The sequence below is a fragment of the Thermobia domestica genome, chromosome 4, assembly GCF_964235325.1.
Source record: "Thermobia domestica chromosome 4, izTheDome1.hap1.1, whole genome shotgun sequence".
NCBI lineage: Eukaryota > Metazoa > Arthropoda > Insecta > Zygentoma > Lepismatidae > Thermobia > Thermobia domestica.
In genome coordinates this window covers 289,060,929-289,075,455 of record NC_137457.1, presented here as the reverse complement: position 1 = coordinate 289,075,455, position 14,527 = coordinate 289,060,929, and the positions used below count along the sequence as shown (strand labels likewise).

At 34.5% G+C, this 14,527-nt stretch overlaps 1 protein-coding gene across 3 annotated transcripts in view; it reads left to right on the top strand.

Moving 5' to 3' along the window:
* Window positions 1-8,186: 8,186 nt before the first annotated feature.
* The window catches only part of LOC145683535 (phospholipid scramblase 2-like), a 78,882-nt gene continuing 72,541 nt past the window's right edge, over window positions 8,187-14,527 (top strand). For all 3 annotated transcript variants that reach the window (XR_014131139.1, XM_081754881.1, XM_081754879.1), the window contains exon 1: window positions 8,187-8,326. Coding sequence is in view for 2 of the 3 variants with exons in the window: in XM_081754881.1 (XP_081611007.1) it covers window positions 8,303-8,326 (24 nt within the window). In the remaining variant the exon portion in view is untranslated. The remainder of the gene's footprint in view (window positions 8,327-14,527) is intronic.

Genomic DNA, 14,527 nt, shown 5'->3' with positions numbered 1-14,527 from the left:
ACATACTCATTGTATAAATAAATGTGAAATATTAGTGTTTGTTTGATTTATTTGTATTGATTGAAGTCAATACTTCGAGTGTAACTTTGACCACTTATCAACAAAATTAAAAAGTCATAGACCAGTATAATTTAAGCAAGTTACTTACTTGATTTGAGACATAATTTTGGAGGGAAAGAGTAGAAATTTTACTGATAACATTTTTTTTTAATTTAACTTTTCCTGTATTTATGTTTAGCGTGGCCTTGTGAATTTTGTTTACTTTTTTTTCAATGTAGAAACTTACCTAGGGATTTTGGAGTATGCTCATAGATATTTAAATTGTGAATAGTGCTTCGGTGATATTTAGCATTTTGATTATACTGCTTGTTTATTATTTTTTAATAACTTCATTTACATAATGTTGTGGCTTGATGTAACGAAGTATTCCATCACATATTTTTATACTCATACGGTAATGCTTTAGTTTAATATGTATGACAATGACAAATTGATGTACCTCAACAAAAAAAGCCCTATATTTTAAAATGAAGCATGAAAAAATAATGCATAAAATTAAAATTATTCTGTTAATATGTGTTGTACTATATATATATATATATGTTGTAGCTATAGATGAAATTTCGCGTTCACCATCTGGAAAATAAATATTTCTTATTTAGAATGAGTAAGTTACAAGGTTATTATTAGCAGGTAACACTAATAAGTCCCTATTCCCTGTTACCAAGAAATAAGTCCCTATTCATATTTCGTAAAGTAATAACCAAGAAAAGACGTTACCAAGAAAATGACGTTTGTATCTACATTAACACTACATATTTCATTATGTATAGATGTTTTTCTGTTTAGTAAAAGAATCCCTGATATTACACTTAACTTTTCCTACAAATGTGCTCTGTTAGAAGGGTAATGTGTGGTCAGTTCTTCAGTTTCCCAGTTGCCTCACGATACTGAAACAACACCGAAAAATCTGTCATCATTAGGAATAGAATTCGACAGCATTCACGCTAAGAACACATTTGTGTAACAAAAAAGTTTATTTCTAAATTTCCTTCGTATGTGGTAAAAATGAAATTACTATTATTTAGCATAAACATTCTATACTACTATTCACAGTTTCAAATACATATACAGAGGCCGGTAGCCAGCCCAAAAATGTAGGGGGGCGGCTGAAGTTAGGGGAGCACGATCCAACCATATCATAGTTTATCACCATATTATATTTCATTTGCAAGCCTACCGTGAAAAGTTTAGGGAGGCCAGCGAAAATTTAGGGAGGCAAACCCCTAGATCCTCCTGAATACGGGTCTGCATATACACATATATAATTATTCCAAAATGCTATCTCCACTGGTTTACCTGTTTCCGTAAGGTTACAAAAGTCAAAGAGCGCTGGTGTTTTCAATGTGAAAACCCCACTGGTGTCGGCAGTGCGGCCAGTCTCTGGTCAAGGAAACACCGGCAAGGAGGAACCGATGTGGTGACTACAAATTTTAACTAAATTACTAGTGCCAAGCCGCACTGATATTCCTTGCTCGTTACAATCTCTTGTGCCAAGAATTTCCTATAATAATAATAATAATAATAATAATAATAATAATAATAATAATAATAATAATAATAATAATAATAATAATAATAATAATAATAATAATAATAATAATTATTATTATTATTATTATTATTATTATTATTATTATTATTATTATTATTATTATTATTATTATTATTTCACACAGGAAATTTGAAAATAAAATGAAATCTGTAAGTTTTACGTCCCACAGTTATGCCGGTTAGGCTAAAGGAGATAGTGATGATAAGTAATGAATGAAATGGTGGAATGAAGAAAGTAGGAGAAAACAGGAGAACCCCGAGAAAACCCATGCACACGATGTTTGTCCACCACAAAGTTCACTTAGCGCGAGCTGGGATCAAACCAAGAACCCCATGCAACTGAGATGAACGCTCTACCACTGAGCCACCGCGGCCCCCACACAGGAAATTTATCTGCTATCACAATCGTCTGCTAATTTATATTTGTATAACCAATCACCAGGTATAAGACTGAAATACATGAGACGCAAGAGGCATCTTGCTATGTTTGAAAGTAACCACAAGAACTCCGAATGAGACTAGACGAATATACTAAAAGCAATAGGTTTAGCAAAGAAAATAAAGAGCGCCCCCTCCTTCTCAGTGCCATAAATCTGTCCTCGAAAAGGACGAGAGGGCTAGAAAATTTCATTCCACAGATGTGATATGGACAGAGTTTAAAAACCTGTTTTAAATGGCTAGCCCGAATTTCCCTCACGCTGCTAATACAAACAGGGAGAAGCAGAGATCGCACTGTTGCAAATCTTCACATGAAAAAAAGGGGGGAATGGATAACTTAATTGGAGGCTTTTAGTAAAATTATAAGCTCATATAACGAATTCTTTATTATCGACCTGACTCTATGCAAATTTTTATAAGGATTTGTTCATTGCTTGCTGAGAAAAACACGAAAAAAGTTCCAATGTTATTAGATAGGGGAAAACTCGACTCAGAGAAGAGGTAGCAACAGCCTTAAAGGCATACTATAATCTTCGAACAATGCCTGCCTCAGCATGGAGTGTGATTCTCACCTGCCTCCGCTCTTTCCGATTCTCACCAGCGTAAGTTCGATAACAAGTTTACCTTTGTGGTTACATATATGTGTAAAAGTTTGAAACTCGATACAATTTACAGGCAATGGGTGATTTTAAAATTAGTAAATCGGCGTTACACATATATGTAAGACAACCGCATTTAAGCAATCACAAGCTAACTTAACCGTACCTTATCGCATATGAATGTTGGTAAGAGTATAGTACAGGTAATATAGTAAAGTTTAAAGCGGACTTGTTACTTTGTCTCATCCCGTTTGACATAAAATATAATTGTTCGATTCTATCGATCTACGCTAAGTACGCATGAAAATTACAGGATTTTTTTTAAAAAAAAAAAATTATGTGTAAAATTTGTCTAATCTACGAAAATACTTCTGTGCAAGAAAATTATTTATGTAAAGGGAGAATATAGAAACAGCGTTAAAAATGTGCCATGGTTACTAAGAAATTGAAATGCAAATCCACTTGTAGTGATTACTAGCCCTGGCTAGTGTACGCTTTTCGTACCTATCTTTCATGCATACCCAACTTCACTGATCTGTCTGCTCCCTACAGATGCATCCTTATATGCGCTTGAGCTTCAAGCTGCCCTTAATCATCGTAGATGTAGTGTTACGTGAAGTGACCACCCAGCGTAAGTTGGTACGTATTCTCCTTATGAATTTTAATACATGTATACGCTGGCATGTTACAAATCTGTACGCGGTTTGTGGTAGACGCAAATAAAAAAAAAAAAAAAAAAATCAGATAACATTAGAACATTATATAGGATAGCTAGAGAGTTATACCTTTTAAATTATTTAATTATTTCTGGTGATGCATTTCAACTTTAACAGTACCAAGCCAAGAGTGAACACCCGCTAACAAAAGGATGAAGAATAAATTAGGAAATTATTTCCACGAAGATGCTAAGTTTCAGAGATTATGTATTCGTAATTGTGTACTTTAAAATGCATTGGTTATTCTAGCGCTGTACTCCTTTGTTCCGAATATTTGATTACTAATTTTATAAAAATCAAGTTTCTTCCATATTAAACATTTTCACTGAAGCTAAACAAACAATATGACAGAAGTATATAGCATAACAATTTTCAATAATTTTAATTAAACTCAATCTAAAATTATTATTAAGGAGTGCTCCTGTACATGCATGGGATTCTCTCACTTGTTGTCCAGCAAGTTATTGGCGATTGAAGGAATTAAAATGTAGAGCAATTTTGTTTCATATGATAAATATAGCCTTTCTATAAGTATAAAGTAAATATATTCACTGCTATTCGTGAAATATGTAGCCTCATATTCATAACTTTAAGTTAGTCTTTCACAACCGTCACAACTACCACATACAACGCCATTGAAACTGCCTTAGCAACCACCTTGGTTCCTTGGTAACAGATTGTTTGTAACCAATATGGCTGCGCCCAGTAAAATTCACAGCAGACGACTTCAGCAGCGTATTCTATAATAGGTGAAGTTTTACTACTGTGCCAAGTTTGATTCCAATCGGATGCATTTGGTTTTCTTGTTTTCGTACGCAAAATTTGGTTATTCATAACCCGGAACTGTAAGCCTGCCCAACATAATAATTCAGAAACTTATATAGCAGCTCAAAGTCTACCACTGTGCCAAGTTTGATCCCAATCGTAGAGTTCGGTTGTACTCGTAGGACATACATAGTGTTATTGAGTTTTGGGGGAAAATCAATTGAAGAGCGAAAATTCTGAAAGTACCCTTCTGTAACGGTTTGCGTCAATGTAATCCTAACTCTGATCTTTAATTTGCGATAAGGGGCATAATAATTATAATTGATTTTTGCACAGAGAGATATAAATTATTGAGGTCTTTTGTATTCGGCTAATCAGAGTGCTCCTTTAGCCGCATATATTCGACTATAACCGTTTGGGATCAGATAAATTCTGCTCGCCATTTAATTTTATAACAAATTGACGAGTGTCTATTTACTTTATTTCATAGTTCTTCTATATTTACTTTCAAATGATCGGCAACAGTTGCCAACTAATAAAGTAGATGCATTTATTGCTTCTAGTACATAATCGCTTAGAAAATGAAGCAACAAATGCATTAAATATGGGATATGAATTTAGAATACTTAAGTGGCAAATGTCTAGCACATCTTGTGCTGTTAGGGTATCTGGAACAATATGACCTAAAGGACGTACCTAGAACATGACAGATATATGTTCCAAATGACGACATAAAAACAAATGACAGAGTGCGAAACTGAGCCAGGTATATAAATGCTATATTTGTGGTATATAGTTGCAAATATCAATTAGGTGTAACAAGTACCTAAAATAATAGGTAGCTGAAGTACATACTTAGCACATGAATATCATATGTACCAAGTGTCGGGTACCTAAAAAGTAGCTGGGACACCTAAATAGCATATGCCTAGCACATCTTGTGCTGTTACGGTACTTAAAAGTGTATCTTTGTAGTTTGTATCCCAACTTCCTCTATTGAATTCATTCCTCCTTTACCTGAGGATATTGAAACATAGATATTTAGATAAAGTGTACTCTAGTTCCAGTATAAGTCCTTGATCCTATTACGATAGGTTCAATAGTTCTGGAGCTATGGAGCTATTTTTCGTCGTTTTCGGCATCTTAAAACTCTTGAAATACACGTTTCATGCTCTCTGTTTTCTAGACATTTTTTGCTTCTTTTGGATATATATAGGATGTTTTAAAACAACACGGACAACGTTTGGAACGTGATTCCTAGCACCAAAATGAGAAAAAGTGCATATGGGCTCATGGAGAAAAGTGCTGTTTTACAGCTAGAAACCCAAACGTTGTCGATGTTGTTTTGAAACACCCTATTTATATATCCAGATCTGCTCCCCTAGCTCGAGAAATTTCTGGAGCCGCTCCTGTCAAAAGAACGTCTTGACGGTGAGTGAAAGCGTTCAACTAATAATAATAATAATAATAATAATAATAATAATAATAATAATAATAATAATAATAATAATAATAATAATAATAATAATAATAATATTGTGTACAGTTCCAGTGTCCATTTTGTTTTCTGCTGTTTGCAGAAACGTTAGCACAGTACCAAACAGGAGCGTCCTTCTTGAAAATCGGTAGGGGTGCTCTAATTTACGGTTAAGTGTACAAGCGCGAGTTTTGGGGAACCTTCGGGCTTAGCAGGAGCCCCGAGCTCCTTTTTCGGAAATTCTTGAAAATTGTTTCAGCTGAAAATGCAGTTTTAAGTATTTTTGAACGAAAGTGTAGTTTTTTTTTTTTTAAGTGGAAAATACTTCTGACTGAATGTATGGTGGCGTAATCAGGGTGCTTCTATGGTTCTAATTCCCCATCATAGACCTTATCAAGCTATTCTGAATAGAGTAGTACACTCTCCTCTTCCTCATGTAGACGAAGGCCGAAGGGAGTAACTAATTTTGTTAAATTAGTCCTGATTTACTTTTTGAACAACAAAATTTCTTTACATTCAGGACTATATCAAGATTGCGAGGCTCGGAACTAAGACGGTGTGGCCCTCGGAAGAAAGTGGATAATAGGATGTAATATGTAAACCAGAATTTAATGTACACATAATTAAGTTGTAGATAGCAATATTTCAAGTAAGTATACCAAACACGTGACAAACTGTTACAGCTATGTAGCACGAACGGACCATCTAACGATCATTAAATCAATGTGAGCATTACAAACATATTTGTATATCATCTCTGTTGCAATTCATATAATCTTAATTCTTTTGACTTGACTTCAGATATAATTGCTTCTGTTCATCATTGCAGTACTATAGCAATATGCCACTAAATAATCGTACGTAGACTTAATTAATATATTCATTCTTCTTTTAAGAAACATTTATATTAGTCAACGGAGAATATGCATATAGTTACATTCGTAATAGTCAACAGTCAATACCATTTCCTAATCTGAACTACAGTATAAATGAATAACCAGTAACTTGTGGGTACTTAAATATTTCATATCATAGTAACTGTGTGCATTTACGGCGACCCCAAGTGTTTCAGTGTTTGCGCGCTACCCTGTATTATTTTTCGCGCGCTATCCTAGCCAGCTGTCGGTTCATGTAAAATGTAGAGAAAAATTAGTTACTCTACTTTTTTTTTTTTTTTTTAGTTACAAAACTTTCAAAGATTCTCCTAGAAAGTCAATTTACAACATTCTAGGTGCAGATACAGAATATTGTAGCCCATCGTTAGAAACATTAACACAGCATTAAATTTGAATTTCATTAGACATAAAGATTATAAATAAACAATAAATGAACACAAAAAGCACAGGTTGACTAATGTCGGCGTATAACAAATAACAAAATAAATGTAATTCAGTCGACATTTTAAAATTTGAAACTAAAATGAAAATTAACAAAATAGTTCATTATGTATTACTCCGTAAGACCATATTGCCACGTTAAATGAATCCTGTAGCTGTCATAAAAAAAATTGCAACCCGATCTTTCTATTTACTCTTTACATGTTACAACTTCCTGAAAGCAAGAAAGGTATTGCCACAAATGCAGTACTGCGCTCTAGTGGACAAACAGTGAACCTCCTCATTAAAAACCTGTATTTTGGCGCACTTCCCCTCCCTGTCCAAAATAATCCGTTGTTTCGGAAGCGGGGAAACTGATTTTTCCTTTATGTCAGCGGGAGGGTTATAGCAGGTAGCAAGCAAGACGTCCCAGAAAGTTGCACATGGTTCAACTCCTTGCAAGGTGGGTAAAAAAAAAAATGTCTCTTTCAAGACTCTGTTGACATGGAGAAATATGGTAGGTTTTCAAGATTTTTTTTTTTATGACAACAACAAGATTCATTGAACGTTTCCATGTGGTCTTATCGGAGAGGTAGAAACGACCCGTTACAACAGTAACCTATTGATTTGCAGATTTTAACAAGAAAGATAGCAAATTAATACATAAGTTAGTTAAAGAAAACAAAATTTAGGGCCATGCTGTATTTTTGTATAATGGTAATATATACAATACAGCAAATCGAAATGAAAGGCTTGTCCTTAGTTCAAATATTAAAATATTATATCTCCTCTATCAGTCTATGAGAATGTCAAGCACTCATTTAAGAAATACGACGAATAATTTTCCACTCCTTTCTTTTTTCTCTGTATTGCGTAGGTGCTGAGCAGATACCCCTAGTTCTGAAGTTAGGATCTTGAATCTGACGTGACAATTTAAAAAACAAAAACAAAAAAAAAACAAAAAAAAAACATATAAAATCACTCCGCCTTATGGAGAGTCATTTTGACTTATGATTAGAGTTATACTAAACGCTTGACTACGGCAAGAATCTTATGTTAGTCGAACTCTTTAGCATGGCACTAATCACGCGTCAAAACGACCCTGCATAAGGCCCACTATTTTTACGTTCATAATAATGAAACAAAGGACACCCAACAGACTTGATACGTAAAAAATTGTAAAGATACAGTGATTTAATGTAATATCTAGAGCTTTATTGTTACACATTTTTAAAACAGTCATAGCAACAAAATTCTTAGATTGAATAATCAAATATTAAATAATTGTGAGCGAATCGTTAGAAAATACATTATTTTATGTCCTTGATGCTGAAGATGAAGTTGGATTATTCGAATTGTTGATAAAATGGAAATACAATGAAAGATCCGATTAAACAGAAGGTATATATAGTAATAATTAGTATTACTTGTCTATGATTACATTTACAAATTGTTCTATGTTTTTTGATCCGTTATTCGTGTTGTTCATGTTATCTGCAGATGTATGCATGTAATGTAAAGAGTTAGGAAAGGTATTCAATCTTCCAATTCCTTCTTCTCTGTACATCATTCAGCAAAGATTTTGATGTTAACATGTTCTCTATATGAGTGAATTGATTATACTAAATTATACTTACAAATTGCATTGCTTTACTTATGGTGTATCACTGTGAATGTAAATACATAGCACGTCCAGAAAGTAAGTTCCGTTTCAATTTATCTCCGCTGCAGCGCTGCGATCGCAGTTCCGCACATGCGCGGTAGACGCTCTGTATCAGGGAGAAGAAACGTGCGCCATTTGGAGATCGCTGTCAGTCACGTACGCCTTGTTGTGCTTGTTTACAATGTCGGTGTTGATTGAAAATCCCGCCGCTGGTGAAATCAGAGCGGTGATTCGTTTTCTGAATGCGAGGAAAGTGAAACCAAGTGAAATTTATCGGCAAATTTGCGATTTTACGGACAAAATGCGATGAGTGATTCAATGGTGAGAAGATGGGTCCGACAATTCAATGAAGGACGTAGTGACGTGCACGATGAAGAACGAAGTGGGCATCCATCTTTGGTTACAGAAGAACTGGTTCACGCGATTGATGACAAGATCCAGGAAAACCGCAGGTTTACAATTAGTGCTCTCGGTATGGAATTTCCCCAAATCTCACGATCAACACTTCAACAATGACGACGAGCTGAAAGAAATTGTTTCCAACTGGTTGAAGACACAGGCGGCAAACTTCTATGAAGAAGGTATACAAAACCTTGTGCCACGCTATGACAAATGCCTGCAAAATTTCGGCAGTTATGTGGAAAAGTAGTTTAAAAGTTATAGAATTTTGTGCAATAAATATTTTTTTCTGTATCTGTACACAATTTAATTTTATTACCAAACGGAACTTACTTTCTGGACGTGCCTCGTATTATGTACACTATAAGAGCGTCTTGTCTGATTGCAAAAACCAATCTTAATAGCAGACTTCATATTTCGAAATCTTTTTTTTACTGTACGTAAATAATTTACTTCTCATAACGCAGTCTTTCAAACTAAACATGTGCAGATTATATTGTTACAAAAATAGTCTGATTTCTGGAGAAAATTTGATTCTTATAGGGATTTCGGAGCTGTTTTCAAATATGAGTTTAGTTTATTTGCATCAGAGATAGTGCAAATAGTGCAGTAAATAATTCTCAGTAATTATACTATAATTTGAACATATGGATGATAAAGTATTTACAGCGATATATTCAAATTTGATATGAGAATTTCGCTGTCCAGGAATTTTCAGTGATCCCACCCATTATAATTTAAACATATGGATAACGTGAATGAAAAATGAGACATTTACAGAAGTAAATTCAAAGCTGAAATCGAAATTTCACTGTCAGAGATAGTTCTCCAGTAAATTTCCAGTAACTCCAGCAATTTATAATTTGAACATATGAATAATAGTCATTGTTAATGGCAACGATAGTGGATTTGTTGAAAGAGTTGGTATTATTACTTTTAGATGTTGGTATTATTGTCCAGATAGGGTATATCGGACGATCGCGGAGAAAGCTTTCATAAAGATGCAGCTACTATGAAGAAACCGTATGAAGAAATTGATGAACGTAATGTTAGCTGAGCTATAATTCGGAACAAGAAGCAAACTCAGTACGACAAGAGAAAAATAAGACATTCTGTTCAAATTTTGTCTAATCTTTGTAAATATTTCGTTAGAATAACTACTAACCTGAATTTATATATATTCGTATATATATATTCGTCAGTATCGTAACTTGTGGGTTGTGGGTCAGCAGGACGTGACCCAATCTGCTCAATCAGTGCATTGTAGATAGTATATTCTGAACATTGGTGAATTTGTTCACATTTTACTTTCAAGGCTTTGATTTATCTTCCTTTTCCATTTGTTTCTATTTACTTACCTAAGATGAGTATATCTAACAAGGCAGGGTACCCCGGTGTAATACATCCATTGCAATAAGATTGCACAAATGTACAGAAGATCGGAAAAGAAACGACACGTATTTTTTTATATATATAGGCCAACAAGCGCATTAAACGGGTCAAATAGTTACATAAAAATGGGGTCAAAATGAGATTATGTGGAAAATAGATATCAGGAAAGGTTAAATGTACGAAATACTACCCATACTTGACGCAAGGCAATAAGGTAGAACACACCCATGCGAAGAAAGCAAACAGAACATCCGGAAATGGACCAATCATGTGTAAAACATTGTCAAAATGTGTTACGGAAATGAGCGAAAAGGGTAGTAAGGAACAAGAAGAAAGAAGAAAATAAAATAGAAAATACGTGTTTTTGCTTTGGGTGTATACATCCCCAGTATGCAAAAGAGACGCAGATTCATCTCAATACACGAGGATGGGAGAACACGCAGGAAGGATGCAAACGCCGTTCCTATAGGCATCCAGCGAGACAGTACTGCGCAGTGGGTTGCATATATCTCGTAATGGGAACAGAAATAAATAGCACAATAGAATGTAATAGCAGGGATCTACATACGTAAGATAAACAGCAACAGTAATATCAGTACCACGTATGAGTATCGATATTACATCACTACGAAAATACGCGTACAACATAATAGTAATACTAGCATTTCTGTTTTTGTGTTACTACTGCTTTCACATTTTCGTATCCAACATCCATCCCATCATCGTTAAAATTACGCGATATATGCAACCCACTGCGCTGTACTGTCTCGCTGGCTGTCTATACAAATGGTGTTTGCATCCTTCCTTCGTGTTCTCGCATCTTTGTGTATAGAGATGAATCTGCGTCTCTTTCGCATACGGGCGATGTATGCAGCCAAAGCAAAAAAAAAAACGTGTTTTCTTTTATTTTCTTCTTTCTTCTTGCTTCTTACCACCCTTTTCGCTCATTTCCGTAACATATCGTGACAATGTTGTACACATGATTGGTCCATTTCCGGATGTTCTGCTTTCTTCGCATGGGTGTGTTCTACCTTATTGCCTTGCGTCGACTATGGGTAGTATTTCGTTCATTTAACCTTTCCCGATATCTCTTCTCGTTCTCGCTATATTCCACATAATCTCGTTTTGACCCTTTTAATGCGCTTGTTGACCGATATAAAATATATATATATATATATATATATATATATATATATATATATATATATATATATGTGTCGCTTCTTTTCGATGTTCTCTATGGCTGTGCAATCTTATTGCAATCGGTATGTTACACTGGGATACCCTACCTTGAAAGTGAAAAAAGAGCTTCAGGCACGTTTGGATATTGATACTTGTAATTTTAATAATAGCAATAGAAGTTAGTACTTGGCATTGGAGACACAATCGAATTTTATATTTTTTTCCTTTACTTTGACCTCGTTTACCTTGATTGGAGACTTTCAAATTTCATCCTATTTTCCACTGAAAAATATCTGTAATTTATCAAGGAAATAATTATATATGATAATTAAATTGAAATTCACCGTAATGTGGCTCATGAAAAACACTTTGTCGTTTTATATCGTAGAAGTCAGATCCACGGGTATTGTAACAAGAGCGGTTCTTGAACGATTGAACGTAGAAATTCGAACTTCGGGTGTGAATCATGGGTCAGAGTTGATGACGATGAGTTTCGGTAGGTGCTGAGTCCGAGTGGGACACGGTAGGCGGTGGGTCAATGGGGTCATGGGTCAAGTTTTCATTGATCCACGCCATCTCTGGGCAGGTGGGCAAATGGTACCTTTTAAACTCTTATATATATGCTTATGTTTGACAAAAATGAATCCGAAGGATCCGAATCGGAAAAGGATAGAAGGAATCCACTATTTCTAGTTTCAATATTAGATTTTCATAACATAGAACAAAAACGGTAAGTGAACGTGAAATGGTTTCTTGAAGTGAACTCAGCATTCCAAGAATAGCTCTTCCTCTTTCATTATCTCTCTATTGAAGACAGAAATAGTAAATTTAACCAATTTCGATTTCAGTGTTAAATTTTATGTTGAAAACAGAGGTGGTAGATGTACCACTTTCGGTTTTAGTATTGAACCCTCTTATAGATTGGAAGTTGCAGATTTAACCACTTCCGATTTCAGTATTGGATCCTCTATTGGAAATGGAAGTTGTAGATTTAACCACATCTGATTTCAGGATGGATCCTGCATTGAAAACAGAAACGGTAGGTTAAATTACTTTCAATTTTAGGATTGGATATTATATTGAAAATGAAAATTGTAGCTTTACCCCCTAACCAAGTTAGTATTTAATCATCCATTATACACGAAAATAGTAGATTTAATCACTTCTGATTTCAGCATTGAATTCTGTGTTGAAAACGAAAATTATATATTTAACCACTTCTGCTTCCAGCATTAGATACTCTAATAGAAATTGAAATGGTAGATTTAAACACTTCCGATTTCAGTACTGGATCCTTTATTGAATACAACAATGGTGCATTTAACGACTACCGATATTTGTATCCGATCTCTATAGTAGACAAAAATGATAGATTTTATCATTTTCAATTTCAGTATTTGATCTGCTACTGAAAATGGAAACGATAAATTTAATCATTTCTGTTTTCAGCATTTGATACTCTATTGAAAACGGACACCGTAGATTTAACTTTCGATTTCTGTATTGGAATTTCATAGAACAAATGTCCAGAATAATTGGCCTTATTCCGTTTGACACTTCACCTGTGGAGCGAAACCCAATGCAAAACATACAAAACTCAATTATAACTACAATGCCTATTATCACAAACTGAAATGCAGATTTAGGATTGCATTGACGCAAACCGTTAGGCAATGTGGCCCACTGTGATAAATGCTTTTAAAGTCGGCGTATAGTCATAGTAGATATCATCTCTCAATTGATGACTTTGTATTCAATATTGAATTACCATAGGAGAAAAAAAGTTAAGAGTTAAAGAGAAATTATTAGTTAATATAAATTCACTATACGTAGAATATATCCCATTTCCACTGTTATCCCTCTATTAACACCGGAAGTGGTAGATAAGTACTACTTCCGGTTTTTTCCCTAGCAGTACACTTGGTAGGACCTACGTAGGCTAACGGTCAACATGGTTGAGAATTAGTAATTACAAAATAAAGTTGAAACATACGTTTTACCAACGTGGCTAATGGTCGGCATGGTTGGGAATTGGTAATTACAAAAATAAAATTGGGACACAAACGTTGGCTCAACTAGGTTAGTGGTCGGTATAGTTGGGAATTGGTGATCACAAAAATAAAGTTGAAACATACGTTGGCCCAACGTAGCTTAATGGTCGGTATCATCGTGAGTTGGTAATCATAAAAGTAAGTTAAAACATACCTTTGCTCAACATAGACTAATGGTCGGTATGATTTAGAATTGGTAATTTCAAAAATAAACTTAAAACATACGTTGGCTCAACGTAGGCTAATGTCAGTATGGGTGAGAAATGGTAATTACAAGAGCAAATTTGAAACATATAGTTGGTATGGTAGTGAATTGGGAATTACAAAAAGAAAGTTGAAACATACGTTTGTCCAATGTAGCTTAATAGTCGCTATTTTTGTGTATGGGTAATTATATAAATAGGTTAATTATTAGGGATGCACGCGAGACGCGAGAAGTCTCGTCTCGCCTCGCGTCTCGTCTCGCATTTGCAAGACGAGACACGAGACGAGAGTGAAAACTTTATGCGAGACGCGAGACGAGACGCTAGACGAGTTTCGAGTCAAGTCGAGTCAAAACGAGCCAAATCGAGCCAAATAATGTTTGTAGTTTCAAGTGCTTTCTTCAAGTATCCTACACATACAATATAATTATTATCAATACTTATCAATACTACTACTACTGCTATAACATTATTATTATTATTATTATTATTATTATTATTATTATTATTATTATTATTATTATTATTATTATTATTATTATTATTATTATTATTACAACACCGTGTATAAACATGAAAGATAGGTGGTTTGTATCTGAATACTAAAAACTAGTTGACTGCTGACCTCGGTAGTCGTGAAGTCTAGGAGGCAAGGACATCGTTCACAAGGTTCTGGGTAGTGGGTAAATTCCCAGAAACACATTTTTCGGGA